This window comes from Eschscholzia californica, unplaced genomic scaffold (genome assembly GCF_041429995.1).
Source record: "Eschscholzia californica isolate CP2 unplaced genomic scaffold, dmEscCali1.0.p SCAF_3, whole genome shotgun sequence".
NCBI lineage: Eukaryota > Viridiplantae > Streptophyta > Magnoliopsida > Ranunculales > Papaveraceae > Eschscholzia > Eschscholzia californica.
This window is the reverse complement of record NW_028238420.1, coordinates 12,690,172-12,713,449: the sequence shown is the minus strand read 5'-3', so window position 1 is coordinate 12,713,449 and position 23,278 is coordinate 12,690,172. Positions and strand designations below refer to the sequence as shown.

Below are 23,278 nucleotides of genomic sequence, written 5' to 3'. Positions count from 1 at the left end.
AAACATATGATGTTTGAGATTCCGCTACCAACACTAGTCAATTAGGTGTATGAGATACACTAGGTTATTCCCCTTCATGCATATCGTCGTATGCCATTTGGGTGATGTAATGCCCCTGCGACGTTCCAAAGACTCATGTTGAGTATCTTTTCTGATATGGTGGGCCAGTACCTAGAGGTATTTATGGATGACTTTTCTCTCTTTGGTGATTCTTTCGATGTGTGTTTGCATAATTTGAAATGTGTGTTGAATCGTTGCATTGAAATGAATCTTGTATTGAATTGGGAGAAATGTCATTTTATGGTCTCAAAGGGAATTGTGTTAGGTCATGTGGTGTCATCTAGTGGACTAGAAGTTGATCGTGCCAAAATAGAATTGATTTCGCACTTGCCTATACCTAAGAGTGTGAAAGACATTAGGTCTTTTCTAGGACATGCAGGGTTCTATAGACGATTCATCAAGGACTTTAGCAAGATATCTAGGCCTTTATGTGCTCTTTTGTCTAAAGAGAAAGATTTTGTATTTGGTGATGAATGTATGAAGGCCTTTGATACTCTTAAGACCTTGTTGACCACGGCACCGATTATTCAGCCACCCGATTGGTCTATACCATTCGAGGTGATGTGTGATGCCAGCGACTATGCCATTGGTGCGGTGTTAGGCAAAGAAAAGACAAGCTACCATGTGTCATTTATCATGCGAGTAAAACTCTTAATGAGGCACAACTCAACTACTCCACCACGGAGAAAGAGTTGTTATCAGTTGTTTTCGCGTTAGACAAGTTTAGGTCATACTTAGTAGGATCTAAGGTTGTTGTATACACAGACCATGCAGCCCTGAAATATCTTTTATCCAAGAAAGATGCTAAGCCACGATTGATTAGATGGATTCTTCTTTTGCAAGAGTTCGATTTAGAGATAAAAGATAAGAAGGGGTCTGAAAATGTGGTAGCTGATCATTTGTCTAGGCTTGTTACCCATAGCACTATAGAGGCTATACCCGTGACCGAGACATTTCCCGATGAGCAGTTGTTTGAGGTCTCTTTAGCTTCACAGTGTCCTTGGTATGCAGATATTGCTAACTACTTTGCTGTAGGACATGTGCCTTCTCAGTGGAGTGCTCAGGACAAGAAGAAATTCTTTGTCGAGGTGCGAAACTTCATTTGGGATGACCCGTTGTTGTTTAAGTATTGCCCTGATCAGATTATCAGACGATGTGTCCCAGAATGGGAACAAAAAGGTATACTTAATTTTTGTCATTCTGAGGCATGTGGAGGTCACTTCTCTGGTAAGAAGACTGCCTTTAAGATCTTGCAATGTGGTTTCTATTGGCCTTCAATTTTTAAGGATGCATATCAATTTTGCAAAGCATGTGATAGATGCCAAAGAGTAGGATGCATGACCCGTAGAGACATGATGCCCCTTAACCCTATATTGATTGTTGAGTTATTTGATGTTTGGGGTGATTGACTTTATGGGCCCTTTCCCTTCTTCTTTTGGTTATGTGTATATCTTAGTTGCAGTTGATTATGTATCTAAATGGATAGAAGCAGCCCCATGCAAGGATAATAGCCATAGGGTGGTCATAAAGTTCTTGAAAGAACACATTTTTGCTCGATTTGGCACCCCTAGGGCTATTATTAGTGATGGAGGTAGTCACTTTTGCAATAAACCATTTGAAAGCTTGATGCGGACATATGGAATAACGCATAAAGTGGCTACCCCCTATCACCCTCAGACAAGCGGGCAAGTGGAAGTGTCTAATAGGGAGATAAAGCGTATTTTGCATAAGACGGTAAACCCGAATCGCAAAGATTGGTCCTTAAGACTAGTTGATGCTTTGTGGGCATATAGAACAGCTTTCAAGACCCCTTTAGGAATGTCCCCTTTCCGCCTTGTGTATGGCAAGGCATGTCATCTACCAGTAGAGTTGGAACATAAGGCATATTGGGCCATAAAACGGCTCAACTTTGACTTAGACAAAGCAGGTGCTAGGAGGAAGCTTGATCTTAATGAGCTTGAAGAGATTAGGAATGAGGCTTACACGAGTGCTAAGATTTATAAGAGTAGAATGAAGGCCTTTCATGATAAACGAATTCTTAGGAAGACGTTTGAACCTTTAGACAAAGTTCTTCTCTATAACTCTAGGCTCCATTTATTTCCCGGTAAACTCAAGTCTCGTTGGACTGGCCCATATATTGTGAAGACCGTGTTCCCTTACGGTACCGTTGAGATCGAGGATCCCAAAGATGGCAATTCTTTTAAAGTGAATGGCCAACGGTTGAAGCCATTTTTGGACCTTGACGACCCGGAGGTTGAGACTACCCCATTGGTTGATCCGGTGTACCAGGATCAATCTCCTTCTCATGTTGGTCAATCTTGTACATCAAGGTTGACCCCCCTCTCATAGTCAAACCTCTCGGAGTCGATGTTTGTGGGTATCATCTCTGGAAACCCTCAACGAGACAAAACTCGTGCTCTCGTGCTCACGAGAGACTCAAAGGCTAGTTGCATAGCTTGATGCAATCGAGTGATCCCGCGTGAGTGGCCATTTTTATATGGTCATGCTTATGCTTCATTCTTATTCTATTATTGATGTGTTAGGAGCGTTTTTCAATTTGTATACTTTTGGGACGTGGTTCGTTCCAAGTTTGGGGATGGCGTTGGGCTCATCATCAACTTGGAACTCGAATACACAAGACTTGGTAGTATAAATTTTTATCTCCGTCGGCTATGGTAATATCCTTCCACTCTTCTCTTTAACTTATTGTACCTCTTATATTTTGATGAGTATATGCTTAGAACATTGAGGACAATGTAGTTTTAAGTTTGGGGATGGGGATACGACCATTTAGTCGCATAACATCATGACCTTAGATTTCAAAAGACAAGAGGGTTCAACAAATTGACCAAATTTGAAAAATTTTGGGTAGATTTGGTATGACTCTGGTGGTATTCTTGAGTATGTTGATGCATGTGGTTCTTTCTTGATAAATCTTATGCATGCTCTTAGTCTTTTCATGAATGTTAAGTCCTTTGGTGTTGGTGTCTTATCATGTGAGTAGCATCTTAAGGAAGAAGGAATACTTCTAAGTGACCTAAAATAGTCATTAGTGGAGACTTCAAACCATGTGAGTTATCTGAGCCTTTCTATTGCTTTTGAGTGTACTCTTCTGTGCTAACTCCGAGTAGAATGAAGAGCTACTCAACTTCGCAACTTTCAAAAGAGCTTAGACGATCTCATGAGCTCAATTTCCTTAGCCACTAGGAGTGACATCAGGATAGCGAATAAACCTTACTCTTGTAGTCAATGAAACCCAATAATAGTGTCAACTTTAGGGAAACGGATACTCCACCATCCATTCATCATACTACTCCCGAGAATGAAGGCATGAAAAGTAAAGAAGAAAGAATGTGAAAGCAAAGTGTGAAAGTAAAGGTGATTTGTTGAGAATACTAGTTTGTACTTTTGTGTTTGGTGTTTGGTTATGTGTGTAAAAAGAGAAAGGAGAAAGAAAAAAAAATCAAAAAAAAAAAAAAAAATCAAAAAAAAGAAAAGAAAAGAAAATTAAAAAGAAAGAAAGTTGTTTTTGTGTAAAAGTTCATGTGAACTTTTGAGTGTTTATGTAAGTATTTGGAATAAATAAAGTATTCAAAGCAAAAAGTCAAGTTAAAGGTTGTTTGAGTGTTTTTTTATCATTGAAGGCGTCGACATTCTCGGGATTTCATCATCTTCCATTCCATCACTTGTATCCATTTACCTTTAGGAGGCATTGTTAGAGGGTAGAGTGGGTGAGAAGGGTGAGTGAGCTTCCCCATTCCGTTAGTGGTTATTTCCATTCCTAAGAGATCATTTCGTTTTAGAACTTGATATCCTCATTTAATTTTTGTATGTGTTGAGTTTACCTTATTCCATGCTCACACATGAGAGTAAACCATTATGATTCATTTTTGAGTGATTTCATGTTTAAGAGCGTATGACCGTGAGGCCAAAGTCGAGGCGAAATGTGCTATGATGGGAAACAAGGTTTTGTTACTTTAGACTTGGATGATGCTCATGATGATGGGACACTTGCACTTGAGTATGAAACTATTAGTGAGGAGACTCTTAGCATGCTTTTGTGTTTATTGGTTTGATGCATATGTTTGACACACTTAAGTCTCTCACTTGTTGATCATCACCTTATTTGCATCGATAGTTGGACTCTTATGTCTTTTGGAAATCTAGAACTTTGTGGGTGTATTCACTGGAAACCCTCACGAGACGACACTCGTCCGCTAGGGGTAACCTAGGGGTTTAACGGCTTGTTGCATACGCTAAATGCAACCGGGATCCCTCCGAAAGTGAGTTAGGATTTTACTTTATTGTTTTGTTTTGTTCATTTGCTCGAGGACTAGCAAATTTTAAGTTTGGGGATGTTGATGTGGTGTGAATTCACCATATTTATGTCACTTAATTTAAATGAGTTAGTCTATTTTATACTTTTATTTTGATTAGTTATAAACTTCTTTTGATTAGGTACGATCTATGGAGTTGAACAAGAAAAACGGATAAAAATGGAAGAAATGGTGATCATAAGAAGTCGATGGATATTTCGGTCTTTGCTAAAAGTTAGAAGATGTAGAGAATGATGAATCACCCACTTTGGTTTCTAACGAGAAGCAAAGCCTAACATCCAAGACCCAAGAGCCCAAGAAAGAAGAGAAAAGATAAGTTTTAAGAGCACTCTTTGAGAATTTGGCCCAAGTCAAAGGAGGACCAAGTCAATTTAACTAGGTTTTTGGTGAAAGAACAAATGGAAAGTAAAAATCTGACTTAGGGTTTTTTTTTATCTTCACCAAGTGGAAGTAGAGGGTTTTATTAAAAAGGCTGGAAGAGGGAGAAGAAAGGGGGGCGGTTTTGGGTTTTGGGTTTTGAAAGAGAGGTGGTTTTTTGCTGGTTTTAGTGTGGGCAGATTGAAGGTTTTAGTGGGTTGATGGGTTAGGCTGGATATGGTGGAAGAAGTGGCTATTTGGGAAATTCAAATAGGTGGTTTGGTAATTGAATAAAGGGTGGATTTGAAAAGATAAACAGTAGGTAGTTTGGTTGGGTTGGTGGTTATAAAAGTGGGTGATTTTGGAGGCACTTGAAATCGTGGTTTTGAAAGGATTTTTGAGGCGGTTTCGGTGAAAGAAGAAGGCTGTTTTGGCTGGGAAGTAGGGTGCGTTTGGCTTGATTTCTTAGCAAGAAAACCATTCTTCTTCAAGGGTCTGTTTGGCTACATTAGAGATTGAATTTCCAGCAGCTTTCAAACCCCATTTTATTCCTTTTTCTCTCTTGTTCTTCCATTTTTACTTGTTCTTTATCTTATGCAACTACTCCAAAAGCATATTAATTTGTGTTAAGTTACTTTTTTCAACTCATTTTGTGATTCTTAGTGTTTCAAATTATAAAATCATGTGTGTGGTTTCTTCTCTAACTTTGAATCTCGATATTTTCTTGAACATGAGTAGCTAATCAATTTGTTGAGGTCTAGGGATGAAATCTTGATGAATTTGTGATTGTGTTTGTGATAATTTAATGTGTTTGATAATAAATATTTGTTCTCTTATTTCGATTACTTGTTTCAATCGTTTTTCATGTGTCTTATCAAGTACTTCACATAGTTAATCAATTAGGCAATGTGATCGATGATTCGGTTTTATTCGTTTAGGAAGTTTATTTGACTAAGTATTATCTCCGGACATACGTAGTGCTTATGAACATCCACCTTAGGAATCGAGACTAGGTTTGTATCAATTCATTCGATCAGACCGTACATAGTTGTAGGTTCACAACATCGGATTCCCGGACCTCGACACTTCTCTCACTTGTTGTTCCCGACTCTTGTTCCTCCAAACTCTTCTCTCAAATCTCTCTCGCCCTCTTACATTGATATTTTAGTTTGTTTTACTTACTTCATTTTCTTATCGCTTATTCGATTATAAACCTCACATTATCTTCGTTTATTTCCGCTTTTGTCTAAGTAAGCCTTTGATATCTAAACTGACGAATAAGACCATTCGATATCCAAGCTACATTCCTATCCTTGGATCGATCCCGGCTTTGCCGGATTACTACTTGATACCTCCGCTTGGGTTCGCAACCTTTTCGGGTGCATCAGTCACGCGAATACCTGTCATCCTAAATCATGTACTGATTTCGAATGAAATCACGTACTGATTTCGGATGACAAGTAAACACATGACACCAAAAGGTGTGAAAATGGACATCAGTGTGTGCATGCACTTCTTGGGTAAGCTCGACCCAACGTGATGTCAACGGCGTGATCATAGATCCCACAGTATAAGCAGACTCGGAGAATGCTTGAAAACACTTTACTCGTAAAATCGGGACGTAATGAACCACAACGGCGTTAGCAAGGAGGGAACTACCGCGCCCGTAGGGCGCAGTGGGAACCTAGTTACACTCAAATTTCTTATCCAATTTTTCAATATTTGAACCATTTTGCATTTTGAAATGCAAGATACGAAAAATATTTGTTCTATATTCCAAACTTAACCTCAGACAACAGTTTGTTACTATCTTGTTTAGGGTTGCATGGTTGTTAACTTTGTCTGCAAATCAAAGTAATTGGGAGATAGAAAAAAGTTGTTCACAGGGAAACCTCTCCTTCAACGGTGTGCATCATCTGAGGAATCGCATTTGTCTAGTATTTCTAACTTTTACCAAAACTAACCGGTTAAGTTTTACTCTTAACAAACTTGGATGTGTGAATTCTAACTGACGTGGCCGAAACCATTCAAAAGTGAGACTTAACGTATACATACTTTGAGAGTGAAATCGAATATAAAATACCATAATAAGTAGAACCCAAGCTAAAATTAATAATCCTAAATTGTTTTAATAAATGATTTACTTCAATAGTCATTCTAAATAAAACTTGCTTAACATAATCTCAAAAACACAAATTACCCTAGGATCAGACAATAATAGGACATGACCGGCGGACGATGGCATTGATATTGTGAGACCGCCTGTCCCAAACTCGCTCTGTTTCCGTCCCTAGCTAGTTTCAGTTACTTTGGCATCAAAACTATTATTGCGAGATGGTAATTTTGATGTTGCAGACTGGACTTGCTTCAATGGAGGAAAAGCTCGTTCGTCCTTTTGATAAGCCCGAAATGGTACATTAAGTACTGCAGGAGTTTTCGACTCTGTTCCTTCTTCAATCACTTTTGCCTTCCCTTTCCTACCCTCCTGCACAGAGTTGGATTAGTGTTTCAGTAAGATTTTGTGGTATCAATAGACTTAACTTGGTTAAAGAAATTTCAATTCGATAAATGAATAAGAGGCTTCAAATTGAATCAATGTTACCTTGCTGCGAAAGTCGGTTTCAACTCGATGCTGGCTATGAAGAGAAGAAGGAACGCTGTTGGGAGAAGGTAATAAGAGTCCGCTCGGGTCCCCATTTCGGCCCATTTCTCTTTGCATTTCTACCATACGATCGATAATTTCCAACGTGTTTTTGTTTCCGGATTGAGAAGCAATTACATAACACTTGATATAATCTAGACATAAGAGGTCATGATCAGAGTCTCCACCCAAGTCGTACAAACTTTCTGAAGCCTTGTGGTTTCGGGGACCACGGCATTGGTTTGAAGTGTTCGAGAAGAATTTATATAGTTCATGTTCAACATTATCATCATGTTCAAGAAGGATCTTCCCAAGCTTGTTAGCTGCATAAGCAAAGACACTCCTTATCCTATAGAAATTCCCTGAAAGTGCAACACTTTCATGTCATTCGAATATCATTGGTAAAAAGAAGACTAATGTTGAAATTATGTTATATACTATAAAGTTGTCGACATAATTATTTGCTTCAAATCGAGGTACCATAGAAGAATGGCTATATAGCCATTTTATATAATGTTTCGTCCTACAAGGACGAGTCAGATTGAGACAATGAGAAAAAAAAAAACACATTCATACCTATACTGATACTTCGTCCAAGGTTGTTATTCTCACTCAATGGATCTACTATGTTAAGATGCATTGGCACAAATGGTAGAGACACAGACTTCTTGTGTTGTACAGATAACGTTTCTGCGCAATTCTTGAGAAACTCTTTACTAAATAGTAATTCTCGCTCATCGATCTTATTAGGTTTTTGAGCTGCCAAATTAAAAAGAGAAAGAACTTGAGAATAGTCTGAATTTGGAATTATATTGAACCACAAGAATGGAATAGCAAGTAAAAAAAGGGATGGTGTTCTTATTGCTTACCTCCTAGCATGGATTCTGAGATTGGATCATATAAGTTAATGTAGTTCTTTTCATAATCAAAGTTGGTAAAATAATCCAGAAATTTATATAGAACCTGCAAAAAAACTAATTATATGAGAACCATTATTTGAAGGGGCCGCTTCTAAAGGCACCCATTTTTTTTACTCTTGGGCCTCCCTCTTTCTTCGCATCCCACGGATTGCGGCAGTCCGATGGCACTTGGACTGGGCCTAATCCGTATTGGACTTGAACAGACAGAGTAGGCCCAGGTTGAAGCCCGCGGGGAGTGCCAAGAGAGGATGAACTAAGAGCAAAAGGACCGAGTGCCTGAGGCACCCTTGTTTTGTTCCTTATTTGACATTTTCTCTTTAGTGGTCTAACTATTTAAACACCCATGTTTCATTATTGTAAATTTGTATTCTTAAAGAAAATCGTTATACTTACCCATTTTTATGTTTTTTTTTTCCAAAAAAGATGGTACCGTACTTACCGCTAATGGGGCGTCAAGAGATGCATGGAAAAGCTGGAAGATATACAATAGCATTATCTCCAAAGCGTAAGTTGAAATAAGAGCATATTGACCACCAAGAACTCGACTTTCGTAATAACACCAAGCTTTAACCAGTAGAATACTCTTCTTGAACAGATGGTCTTTACCGATAATAGAATCAACCTGTTTCAATACATAAAATAAGTTCATATGTATACATATATCAAAGAGGAATTAACTCAACTTTTTTCGAAAGATCTTCGTCAATTTTACCTTGTGCAAAAAGCATAATGAAGAAAGTCCTCTTAATTGATTGAAGGATATGTCTACTACTATACCATCCACACTACATTTCACCAGCTTAACCTGCATAAGTAAGCTTATATAAGATGATAAAGCACTGTGCCTTCTCTTAGAAAACATATTGAAGTTTTCATCCTTCATCGAACAGAATAAGTCTTCATCCGTAAAGGAACAAAAATAATAATAATGAAAACAAATAGAAGTAGAAACCTCTAAACCCTAATAGCTTTTCAATCATAATCAAAATCCAATTATATTACAAACTTCAATGCAGCAAATAAGTTCGAGAGAGGAGAAGAAAATTGGTGAAGCTTAGTTTCTTCGTCTTTCTCTTCTTCTCTACTTCATCTTCTTTATTTTTAGATTTTGATGAACATCGGTGAAATTTCATATTCTTTCTCATTTTCTAGAAAATTGTTGCCTTCTTATGATTTTTCTTCTTAAACTCCAGAAAGTGAAGAGGTGAAGAAGATGAAGATCCAGAAGAAAAAGATGAAGACAAAGAAGAAGAGATAAACACAAGAATTTATTTAGTGAAAATCAATGGAAATTTTTATTTGGCCCGACAAGGCCAAATTGTGGATGTCACGTACAAATTTGGCCTTGTTGGACCATTCAAAGCACTTTTTGTCCGACCAAGCAGCAAAGTTGAAACTCTTAACAAAAAAAAAAAACAGCAAAGTTGAAAATCAATTTTATTTGTTAAGGGTGTTTTTGAAATGAAAAAAATACAAAAGGACTAAAAAGTAATTAAAAATATTATTTTACACACAAGTAACAATTACACGTGTAAAGTTCTCATTTTTCGATATTTTCGAAACTGACAAGCGTTTGTTCAACTCATTATGTCAAATATATAGACCTAATAACTATTTTCTAACTATGCATATTATCTGTTGTAGTAAAAATATATATTGAGGAAACAATACCTTGCTTTAATTTGTTGCAGATCACGGACATGAAACCTCGAATGGACATTATGCTCTTCCCTTCTTAGCAAAATATAAACATCGTCCATCAAATTTTCTTCAACACTTTGACTGCTAAGTATCGTCAAATCAATATCTCCATCTTTAAGATAGGTCTTTAGTGGTACCGATCCAAATGGAAAGACCTGTCCATTTATAAATAAGTCAAATAATATATCCAAATGTTTCGTAAATAACTAAATAAATATTTCATTTTAGTTTTCTTCTCTTGAATTAGAGTTGAATCAGATGTTAGATCCATTTCTATATATATTTCAATAGACTCCTTATAATTTTATAAAAGCAATACTAAGATTGAAGAGTTATGATTCTTGTAAATTACTTGGCTCTTAGATGCACTGACACGGGTGACTCTTATTCGTTAGATTAAGTTGCACTTTTAATCTGGGGCTCTATTCCTTCACGTTTTAATATTAGTAGTTGGATTTGTTCCATTTAATTTTATGGTGTGTTTGGATGAAAGAATCAATGAATCCACAGATTCATGAGTCCTTCGGATTCACGAGTTCAATTTTTTTTTAATTTGTTTGGAACTAGTAAGAGTCCTAAGATTTACAATTATATGATTCATATATTTTTAAGCCTATCTTTTAAAAAAGTTCGAACCTATTTTCCCAAAAGATAGTCTGTTTTTTATTTTTCGAAAACTTTTTTCCATAAAATGGGTATTTTTTCTTATTGAAACCCTCATTTCTGAAAATTGTTTCTTGTCGTTTTTTATCACGAGGATAGTTTTTTCCCCACGAAAATCGTTTTTTTTTTCTCCAAGAAAACATTTTTTTCAAGAAAATTGCTTTTCCCCAAGGAATCGTTTTTCAATAAAAAACAAATTCGAGAGACGATTTCTGAAAAAAATGTTTTCTCAAAAAAATAAACGTGTTTTGAAAAAAAAAGGTGTTTAGGAAACAAAGAGGTTCCAAGAATAACGATTTTTGGAGAAAAAAGATGGATTTTCGGAAAAAAACCATCTGAGAGAAAAAAAAAGGTTACAGAAAAGAAAAGAACTTCGGAAAGAAAGTTTGTTTCCGTGAAAAAAATGATATTTGTGAAAAAAAATTCGGGAAAAAATTCCGATTTCCGGAAAAAATTAATTCGTGATAAAAAAAAAGATTGTTTCGGAGAAAAAATATGTTTTAAAGAAGTATTTCATTTGTTTGATTTTTAGTTTGAAATGTGGGATTTATAATGCAAAATCCTAGCAAATCTTACGGAGTAGAGTGGGATTTTGGTCCAATAAAATTTTGGACATAAGATTCAAGAGTCTTAGGACTTGGTAGTTAAACAGACCAAGGAATCTTGATTCCTATCACCATTAGTTTTTTATTGTTTGCTCGTTACAACTGGTGTTTTCTCATTCGAAGTGTGTGTATGCTGGTTAGAAACGGGTGTTTACTAGATGCAAACTGGTGTTTACTCGTTGGAAACTGGTGTTTCCTATATGCAAATTGTTGTTTGTTTTCTACAGACTATTGTCTGTTCTGGAAAATCAGACAAGTTCTGAGTTATGATGATATTTTTTATCTGTTTGTGAAGTTTTGGAATGTTTTGCTCATCCCAAACTATTATTTGTTCATTGCAAACTGTTGCTTTCTCATTAAAAATTATAGTTTGTTAAATGCAAACTGTTATTTGTTTTCTATAAATTGTTGTTTGTTCTAGAAAATCAGATATGATATGAGTTATAATGAGGTTTCTTACCTACTTTGATTTTGCTCACGTTTTGTGATGTTTTTTTATTGGTTTTGCTCATTGTAAATTGTTGTTTGCTCGTTGCAAAATGTAGTTTGCTAGATACAAAATGTTATTTGCTAGATCCTAGCTAACTGTTGTTCTTTTCAACAAACAGTTGTTTGTTCTACAAATTCAAATATGTTTTGAGTTATAATGATGCTTTTTATTTGTTTTTAATTTGTATGTTATGTTTTTTTTAATCTATTTTAATATATACTTGATAGCTTTTTAAATGTGTTTGTAATGTTTTTATATTTGTTTTGCTCATTACAAACTTTTGTTTCTTAGGGGCAGGTGTTGTTTGTTCGATGCAAATAGTTGACCTAATAAGACAAATAGGTTGTCTTGAAAAAATAATGAAAATAGAAAAAGAAAAAAATATTTACAAATTAGTTAAGACAAACTTCAATTTATTCAAGACAAACAAAATGGGACAGTAATTAAATTAACGCACATATACTTAGGACACTAGGATTTATATGCAGGATTCACTTGATTAGACATTTCCCCCCTAATTTTCTCTCTCTCGTATTCTTCTTCCTCTTCCCCATTTCTGGGGTTGAGTACCTTAAATTCTCTCCTGCATAACCAGATCTAAAATTTCTAGACTTTCGAGTATAGTCCGAAACAAGTAATTTAGGGTTTTGAAAAATCAAGTAATTTAGGATTTTGAAAAATAGAATTTCCTCAAGAGCTTGATGAAGACATCAAAGAATCAAACTACTTTTTGTTAGGTCTTCTTGTATCTTTATAAACATTAGAACTAAAATTTAAAGGTTCCGAAGACGCCCCAAGACATCTCCAAAACCAAAACTTCAGTTGGCATGCTCGGTTGAATGAAAATGTCGCACTAACTGAGCGATCTAGGGTTCGTTTCTAACTTCCTCATTTTTATTTCCTTGGTTTGATTAAGTTTTGAAATAAACTTTTGTCAATTCTTGATTCATTCTGAAGCAAGTCTAACTGCTCATGCTTTAAAGAAATTGGTTTATTAGAATCAGAAATGGTCATCTGAATGTTCAAATCTTCATAGTCTAAATTCAAGATGGGAAAGGGAATGTTCTCTTTATGATCATGATCAAGATCAAGATCAAGAAACTTTAATGGAATTCGAAAATGAAGCAGATGAAGGTGCTAAGGATGTTGAAATTCGTGTGTTACTGTTTCTCTCTCCAACTTTTATTATCATCTGCTTATCTGTTTCTTATAAATTTATAGATGTAAAATAATACTATATTTGATGCTAGGTTAATGAAAGAAAAGCTAATGAAGAGTTGCAGTTGTTGAGACAACATAGTTTGTGGGCTGGAACATATAAGGTCACTAGGATGTTCTTCGGGGAAGACTGAGGTCGAAACGAAATCCTACAGCAACAAGTAAAAGCTTCCCCAAATGTTAGTACACCTTGGAAGCACTAATTAATTTTAGGAAATCGTGAGGTAGGTTTTTGTTTTGTAAGAAAGGTGATGGTGAAAAATTGTGCTGGTGAAGGTGATAGAGAAGATGAGGATTGGGGATCAATGTTTGATCAAGTGAGTTTTTTTACTATAATAAAATATACCCCCGAGAATGTACAAAAAAACTTGGATTCCCTAGAGAATTTATTTCCCGGAGATTATTATTTATTCCCCAAAGCCGCGACCTTAAAAAACTACCAAGGACACATATACTTTCTATAACGAATACAGTTGTATTAAGGGGTGGGTGTGTTTGCTTGTAGCTACTTCCATAATAATGGAACCCCAATTTGGGTTCTCCTTTCGTCCACTCGGTTATTTTGAGTATATTCTCCAAATGTCATCAAGATTAGTGAAAGTTCCACCGTTTACCACATTTACGTAATAGAAATGGTAAATCAAGTAATCAACCATTCTCAACAAAAAAAATGGCCACCGCTTTAGGGAAAGCAGAAAATTTTTCGAGGAAGACGGTGCAAAATTAAAAAAACGCAAACCAAACGCACCTCAGAAAGTCGTCGGCCGGATGTTGACGGCGACGGTCAGCGACTTCATCATCTTCTCTGTCTCCCCCTTTCTCTCTCTCTCTCTCTTCTCTCTCTCTTTCTCTCTCTCTTCTACCTCTCTCTCAGTCTCTCTTCCCTCCTTTCTCTCTCTCTAAATTCCGGCGAAGAGCCCATTCCCTTCGCCGACATTTAGAGAGAGGGAATAGAGGGAAGAGAGAGAGGAAGAGAGAGAGAGAGAGAGAGAGAGAGCGAAAAAGGGATGAAGAGAGAGAGGGTCGCCGACGTTAATAGTAGAAGTCGCCGGAATCAGGTGGAGGTCGCCGGAGTTCTAGTTGAGGACTTGAGGTAGAGGAGAAGAAGAAAAAATAAAAAATGAAATGGTGATGTTTGGAGGAAACAAAAAAAATTTGTTTCCACCCAAAACTTATTGTCCCGAAAACTTTGCTGATTTACCTAAAACACTGGCCAAAAAAAAAACCCTTGCGGAAGATAACTTTTTGTTGCTAGTAACTCCATCAAGTGATCTGCTTCCAATTACAAGATATTATTCCCGTTACGTTTTCTTGGACGCTCTTATTTTAATATCTTAAATTTTGAGCAGTTTACTTATTAGTTTCTGTAATCTTCTACTAAGGCATCCTTCAACAACACACAAATAAGCCAACAATTCTTGGTTGGAGTATCAAGAGATTTATTCTTCTACCTTAAACATCAAGAGTTCGATACACGCTGACAATTCAACGATAAAACAACACAAATATAAATACTAATTTTCAGTAGACAAATTAGAAAGAAAAATTAGTTAGGTATTGCAAAATTTTCAATTTCACTTAAGTTTGACTTTACTTTCAAGTTTAATCTTTTTTTCTTTTTGACTTTGAGGTACAACGTATGCACGAATTTTACCCAACCGAAATCTTGTTCTTGTTTACTTCTGTTCCGCTGCATCAAAACCTCCACTACACTTGTATGACCACAATCACCACCACAAAACCTCTAGGCATAGAAAAAACCTAGACCCTAAAAAACCAACATGTAACAGTACAGAGCACTTTTTTCTTTCTCTATAACTGCTTTTCTCGTATTCGTTCGTGATCTTCAAGTTTTTCCGGCGTAGAAAGAGATCCCTACGCCGAGATTTCCTCTTTGTTTGTATATTATCTTTTAGATATAGTATCCATGTTGGAGTAGAACAGAGAGGCAGGAACGAGGATGGTTGTATGAGTAACAGTTTCCTCATCATCAATCTCCACAACACTAAAAGCGTTTTTTTTTCGGCTTAAAGATGGTGGATCCATCATAACAATTTCTTGATCACTAACTTCTTGATCACCATGGTTGAGTGGTGTTCTTGATGCAACTGGCATGCGTCTCTACTTGGTTTATCTTCTTCATTAGTATAATAACGTTCACGACCTTTTGGGGTCTCTTTCGTGATCTTTAGGATCTTTAAATTGTGACCTTTAGGTCTTTTTATTTTATCTTTGCAATTTGTACTCTTTTCCCTTCATGTTGTTGTCTTTACTTTGTAAGTTTCCAAAGCCGGCCCTGCCCCAAAGCGCTTTGGGCCACCAAACATAATGGCCACATTTAGCTTATAAAGTTGGGGGTGACTGAATTTTTAAATCAAACTGGACCCAGTTAACAAATTGGACGGTAAAAGGGGCCATTAAAACCCCCGCACCATAAGACCCTATAGTTCTTTGAATTGGGCTTCATGTGGTTCCAACTTCCAAGCTACAACTTAATATTAGTTAAACCCCTAATTGTGTCTCACGACGAACTATGACCCCCATATTTGTCTAGCAATCAAATTTGGTCCCCAAATCCCAATTCTATCAGTTAACTTTAACTACAGATTTCGTTTTAACTCTTTTAGTTAAAAGACTTCAAGATTAAAAACGCAACCACTTATTTTGACATTAGACTGCTTATTAGTTGAATATCTTTAACTTTGACATGTACCATTGTTAAGATGATAATTTTTCCCTCAAAATTTGTATAGAAGAAACATTTTCTCCTCAAATTTAGAAAACACATATAATGATGTAAACATATCTTATGTTAACAGTAGACTCAGTTATTAACCAAAAAAAAGAAGAAAGATAATGGAAGAGCCATTGAGAGAATCATTCCATTTAGTGCCAATCTTGGAATACTATTACACCCAAAATATTTGGTGTAAATTATTGTTCCTATCTATTAATTTACACTACTACAATATGGTTTGTTATCTTGCATGATCAAATGGTTTATGCAACCGGCTCGTGATGGCACTGTTGGATTTTCTGTGTATCTAATACATCTATTTAGTGTTCTAAGCGGAATCTCAAACATCTATATGTTAACACTAGATTACCAGGATCATAAAGCATGAACTAATTAATGAACTAAAAGAGGAATAAATACCTTAATCGCATTTTTCCCTCGAACCTTTCCAATCGCATGTGAAGATCGAGAACTCTAATTGTCGCTCCTCTACTTGAGACACCGAGTAGGTTAACTTGATCTCCCTTCTTTTATGTCTGCTAGGACTTAATAGAAGGTTGAGTAGAACCCTTCTTCTTGACTAGATTGATATAACGGGAACTTTTTCTCTACAATCCTCTCTCTCCACTAGCAGTATATTGAAAGATAGAGAGTTGTATAATTTTTCTTTCTGAGAAAAATCCATACCTTTTCTGTTTTCTAATGACCCTTATATAGAGAAATCCTAATTAGAATCATATTCAAATTAGGTCTTTCTATTTTCCGGGTCACAGAAAAGGTAATTACCAAAATACCCTTTTGGGGTATTTTGGCTTTCTCCCTTTAGTGTGGCCGGCCAGGGAAGCCCACTATGGGCTTTATCTGGCCGGCCCACTTACCTTGGTCGGCCATATGATGACCGGCCCAAGGAGCCTTGCTCCGGGCACCCCTTTCGAGACCGATTATTCCATCTTGTTCTGAATCGCCATTCGAACCTTTTTGGCCTATTTAGTTGGATCCAATCCATCTTAAGCCTAGCTCCCACTAGTCAAATTTCTCCGATCAAGTAACCCCTCTTATGTGTAACCCGTTGTAGGATCCGGTCTATGTTAGCCGCGAATAATCGAAGTGATCCGACGATCGTAGTTGGCTTCTAGCAAAACGCTACGACCTCTAATTGGACCGGACTGGATGATCTTCACGATTAGGTCATCGGTATCCTAGCTGAAATAATTGATCGCATTGCCATCTTGGTTGAAGGACACTCCTTCGAAAGGACATCTCCTTCAAACCGAATGGATATATCTTCAGTAACAGGGTCGGAGGCGATTTCAGGATCGGGGGAAGCCGGAAGTGTCAAGGCACTACAAATACCTCGAAAGCTCGCCCTGGAGAGTACAACCTCGCTAAGAAGGTATCCTCTGGAAGTGATAACAACGGCTTGAGAACTGCAATGAATCCTTGAGAAGAGAATCGTTCGTTACAAATATCGGCTACGGCTGAAAGGAAAGAGAAAAAAAATGAGAATCCACCACGGGAAAACAACCTATGATAAAACAAGAGAACAAGCCAACTACTTACATCCACCTTGCCAGGCGAAGAGGATTTCGAGGGGCTGATGGGCCTAAAAGGTTACCCTAAATAGGTCACCACCCGCAAGTATACGGGCGTCAAGTGATAATTCCGGTAAGACCGGGTCGATCCACAGGGACTGAGTGAAACCTATTCTTAATCTTAGAACTAATACAGTTTTCTTTGAAATTGTTTGGTTTTGGTGATTAAACAATAAAAACACTAGGACAAATAATAACGGTAACCGGATCAATGGGGAAAAGCCTAGGGTTTCGAATCCGCCTTATCATGATAAAATCATAACCTAATCATCAATGGCATTATAGAGGTTGATTTCTCGAATGATGATAAATAAACTAATGGATTACAACTAATAAGCATCGACCATAAAAGAATTTAATCTAATGATGGTGGATCAAATCGGAGGCACAACCATGAAAACTATATCATCAACAAGACCGAACTCATTCACCAATCACATATACTAACTATTGCCTATCAACTCACAAGTATCAATCATAAAAGAATTTAACCTAATAATGATGGATCAAGTTTAGACGCATAAACAATGAAAGAAAATCATTAAAATCATGATAAGAGTTTTTTCAACAATATTATGATGAAAATGTTAGATACACTAAACATGATCAAGGCTTCATCTAGACCCTAGATAGGAGTTCTAGCAACTCATGGACATTAAGGAGATTATAAAGAATTTCATAGTGCAGTTTAAAGAGCAAAAGGGTAAGAGGTCACCAAATATGAGACCTCAAGATGATGAATATTAATAATGTTGATTTGATGAAGAAGATGAATTGATAATTCTCTCTCTCTACAATTCTCTCTCAAAATAATTCTCTGCGAAAGCCAATTAATAACCCTTCTCTCTACAATATTTAATGCCCAAAAGAACAAAAAGACTCACTAAAGGAGAAGCTTCAATCCTTACTGTATATATCTCTCTAAAAGTTGTTTTTCAATCTATGTTCTTCTTTTATAATTCTCTCTAACAAAACAGCAAGTAAAAAAAGAATAAGAAACTTCTTTATCTCACTACAATCCTCTCTCTCTCTCTCTCTCTCTCTCTCTCTCTCTCTCTGTCTCTCGCTCTCTTTCTATAGATTATACATGAAGCTTAAGAGAGGAAGAAGATGATCCAAAGACTCCCTGTTTTACTCCCCCCAAAAGAGATGATTTGTTATAGAAAATCCAATCACTTCTGTTCCCATCAATTTCTCTGTCAAAAGTCCAGCCAATTAGCTACCAAAAACTCCCTCTGAAATGTCTCTTGAATCCCATCTTTCATTTTTCAATCTCTGTAGAATCAATCAATAGAATATATTTGTGATAAAATCTTTGCATTCAATCACTAAAAGAAATCTCTTTCTCTAGAAATAATATTCTAACACCATTACTTTCTTCTTTAGTTGCATCAGATCTTCAAGAATAATAGAAAAAAGAAAAAGAATTCCATAGCAATCACTGATCCTCTGAAATTAATCCCTCCATTAATGTTTACTTCCTTCTTTGAACAAAATCTTCATCCCTCTTAATCTCTGATATATCTTTCAATCGAATCTTCAAAGAGTATCCAGCTTTCCTTCTCTCAATCCATCTCGGTTCTATATAGAGAAAAGAAGAAATCTCTTGTTTTTCTTTCAAGAGAGAATAAAAGAGATATAAAGAAACCTCCACTTTGTTTCCCTCTCTACTGTTATTCAGTCTCTTCTATATAAATTTTCTTTCCGTCTATGTTCACAAAATCTCCTTTACTTCTCCAGCAATCTTTCCGTCCCAGCAATCTCTCTATCTCATGTCTTCAATCAAATCCTCTCTCCACCTAATCTTCTTAATCTCCTTCTCAATCAAAAATCCACCTTCTCTGTCTCTCTCTAAAAGAAATGTAAGATATACTCAGAAGAGATCAAGGAAGAACAAGAAATCAACTAACTTACCTAACCTTTAGAGTTAGAGAAGTTGTGGTATGGGCACTCACAGATTACAGGCTATATAGGCACTCCATGTCTATCGTGTGACTCACACGTTTTGTAATTACTTAGGGTAATTCTTGTTAACCTGTTAGTTAAGTTTGTTAAGAAACTTAACTAACAAACCAGACTTACTTTCTCTCTCTAGGTTTTGTTAAAACAGTTGTATATATAAGAGTAGAGATGAAAAGAGTAAGAAACATAAGAAATTGTAATCTTCAAGTTTGAATACAACAAGAAATTCTTTTGAGATTTACAAAAACTTTCAAGAAACAGCAACTCTTTTCCTCCTCTTTCCTTCTGAATAGATATAAGGAAATCTCTTGTTTCCTTTCTATCTCCATCACTATCTCTCTTTCTATTCACGTTATTCCCTCAAGATTTATTTCTCTCTAACGTCTCCTTCTTATTTCCTTCACGTTCTCTCTCTCTACCATATTCGGTTTTGAGGTGATAAGAAAACAAAGGGAATTTCCCCAATTTTAAGGAAAGAGGAGTAAACCCCCACGCGTGATTACTGGTTGCTATTTCGAGGCAGATTGAGTGTAGCAGGGCCCATCGGATTAAAATGCACTTATAAGAGCAGAGACATCAGATGAAGGTGGGAGTTAATGTGTTCGTTAGATATTACCGAGGAGTACCTAAGTTAATATACGCGTGAATACCAAATCAGATTCTTGGGAAAATCCTGAGCGACTACCTACACATCCCGAAGGTGTACCGTCGTGCACCTTTACCGTCCATCTTCTGTTCTCGAACCCGCCACGTGTTACTTCAAGCTCTGGTCTACTAATTTTGGTTCCGATCTTTGATATGGGCTAACTTTCTCACACGGTCTCCGACTTGGCTTCTGTTTTCTCCCACGAACTCGTCTTGGACTGCACTTTTAAACCGAGCACAAATGTTGACCAAATTTCCAGGATCACAAATGACCAAAATGCCCCTTTTATCTGTTTTTCGAGCTCAATTCCGTAGAAAACACCTGGACAAGAGAAACACACAATTCATGAGAGTAACAACTCAAAAAGGACTAACTAGCCCGAGTAAAGAGAATCAGATGGGACATTTTCATGTCTCATCAGGGGCCCACCTAACACAGGAGCACCGCTGACGAAAAAGTATTTGCTTTTCCATTTACGGTCGGCAGAAGGAATTTGAGTAATCAACGGACGCCCTGCGCGTTTTATCCTAACCTGATATCGACCTTCTTCGCGGTCATGTTCCTTTAAAACATAATATTGACTGACATCGGGTAAAGTCAAACTATGCTCTCAAGACAACACAACACTTCAAGCGCCATCAAGACCCTCCAGACATTTGGCATCAATTGGGCAGGAGCTATCTTGTAAAAAGCTAAATAACCACGCACTATGTCTGGGATAGGGAAACGAAACCCAATCTTATATGGTAGCTCGTACAAAGCTACCCAAGGTGCAGAGTTGTTGGTGACTAAATCGGCAGGACCAGGCAAACGAATCTCTATAGAATTGGGAATGTTATATGCTTGACGCACCTAACCATATCGTCGTCTCTCAACTTTGAGGGGTTTTTTTTTTCCAAACCAGTTCTGAACTTCGGGACAGAAGACCCGCTCATAGTAAAAGAATAAAACGTCTTGTTGTCTCTGAAATATCGATGTACGAAGCACATGGATTCAGCAAACGAACAAAGAAACGAAGACGAGGAAGAGCTTTCCCTCTCACTATGCTACATAATCATACTTGATATTAGAAAGGTTGAAGATGTTGAACCATAAAGGCAACGTTCCTTCCACATATAGACCATAGAAAGTTCCTCACCCAAAGCACGCCTTCCTCCACAAGCACCGGAGGTTTCCTCCACAGACATCAAAGACGAAGAAGCAAACATCTTTTTAAAGGAAATACAAGTACACACAAGGGTTCATCTTCTCAGAAAATGTCTTGTCACTCTGAGTAAAGTAAAGGTAAAATACGAGTTGTCCAGTCACTTTGAAAATCTCTTCGCATATAAAGAAAAGGAGCAGTATTTATATAGGACACGCAGGTGTGTATTGGGCAGTGTGCCATACACACTTCACAGTGCACACTGTGCACTCTGCACAGAGTTCATTGTGCGCTCTGTTCACACTGCGCAGAGTGCACCGTGCACGTACCGCGTAGACTTGTCAACGCGTTTTTGCCTCCCGCCGCGTAATTTCTTTCCGACATGTCGTAGGATCATTTAAGTTCCTTTCCGAACTTATAAAAAATTGTCAAAAATACGCGACACTACTCACAGTGGATCCCGCTAGTACTCAGGATTAACTTGCTCGGAATTCCATTTTAATTGTTTACGTCTCAAGTATTTTTCTTTTAAACCAAAACATGTGTTCGGGGTGTTTCTTTCCTCTAAGACTAAACATTCAGCGAAATTCTAAATACTTCTCGGTCTCATTGTTATTTGCTAAGCGAGAAATTTTACTCGACACTTCTATCTTATCGAAATAATTTTTATCACATTGTGTTAACAATTTTTTTAATGTTTCTCTAAAAGCATATGAATGTTACAATAATTCCTATGTCAGAGAATCAAAAACACTTGAACTTTTCATCGGATCACTCCGATATTTCTTCTCCGGAGCAATCCGAATTGACCCGATACACGCGACACTTCTCGCGGACAAGTCCCCGCGAGACAAGAACTCGGCTACAAATGCAGCAAAACCGAACTACGAATTGGCCATATAACTCCAAATACTCTCTAAGTTTCTGCACTCCATCAACTTAGAGAGTGGGGGACAAATTGTATGGGCCAAAATACGTCATATGGAGTGCCCCAAGAAATTCACGATTAATGGGCTTACTCGGCGACCAAGCCCGTGAACTAATGGCTAATGGGCCCGAACCATTTATCTTCGAACACTCCGAACCACTGCCAAAATAAAGAAGCGCTTCAAGCCCTAGAGGAAGAGGTACGCCCGAGGCTCCTCACAGACTGAAATATGTGAGCACTGCCAGCCCTGGAAGAAGAGGTCTGCCCTCGCCTTCTCAACAGACCTAGGTACGGAAACACATCTAGCCCTGAATAAAGAGGTTCGCCCTCAAATCCTCAACGGACCTCCTATCGTATATCCGTTGGAGATGCGTTACAATCATCCGAGATAACGATATCCCGGATATATCCGTTGGCAGTTACGGAATCCATATTAATGGTGACAACCCATGCGTTACTACCATTAAAGATGACAACTCATCACTGGATAACAGTGGACGCAAGACACTATAAAGGGATGGAACCAAGAATGACTCGAGGATGGGGCGATCGCCAAACACATCGAGTACTGCTTAACACTATCATCCAATTCCCGACTCAAACACTCGATCATCTGGTGATCACCAAAGATACCCATACTTCACTGATATCACTATCAAGCACTCTGATACCATTTAGTCATCGTCGAAGACGCCCCACTATTTTTTCTCTCATACAGAAGGACAAATCAGTCGACTACGACACTCCCACTCTGGCTATCGTCCTTTTCTTTCTCTGTGATCCACTAATCAAACATCCATTGAACCATATACGACAGATCAAAAGGAGGTTGGCACATATTTCTCTCTCCTGACGACCGCTCACTAAAGAAGGCCAACCTACATTCAAAGGAGAACGACCTATTTTTATCTCTCCTGACAACCACTCATCAAGGGAGGACGACTTATTTCTCTCTCCTGAAGACCGCTCATTCAAAGAGGACGACCTACTTTTCTCTCTCTTGACGATTAAAACATAAGCAAGTCACTTTATCTCTCCTAGAGTTCAGGCCTTCCTGACTTCGCCACATTTACGAGGATTTCCTTAGCCAGGGATAGATCTCATAATCTCTTTCCAACAAGTCAGTCAATCCGTAGAGAGCGAGCTCCGGCCACTCTACGAGCCGTGCCTAAGCTCTGACCACCAACCAATCAACGGTAACATTTCCAAGGATATCATTTACGCCTCGATTACTTCTCTTGCAAGCTTACTGACTTAATCGTCGGAGCCCCGTTAGG

General features: G+C 37.4%; 1 protein-coding gene across 1 annotated transcript; it reads left to right on the top strand.

Moving 5' to 3' along the window:
* The first annotated feature begins 714 nt into the window (after positions 1 to 714).
* On the top strand, positions 715 to 2,409 carry LOC147548492 (uncharacterized). The gene has a single exon (XM_086665286.1). The coding sequence runs from the start codon at positions 1,453 to 1,455 to the stop codon at positions 2,407 to 2,409; it is 957 nt and encodes a 318-aa protein (XP_086521412.1). The 5' UTR covers positions 715 to 1,452.
* The last annotated feature ends 20,869 nt before the right edge of the window (positions 2,410 to 23,278 follow it).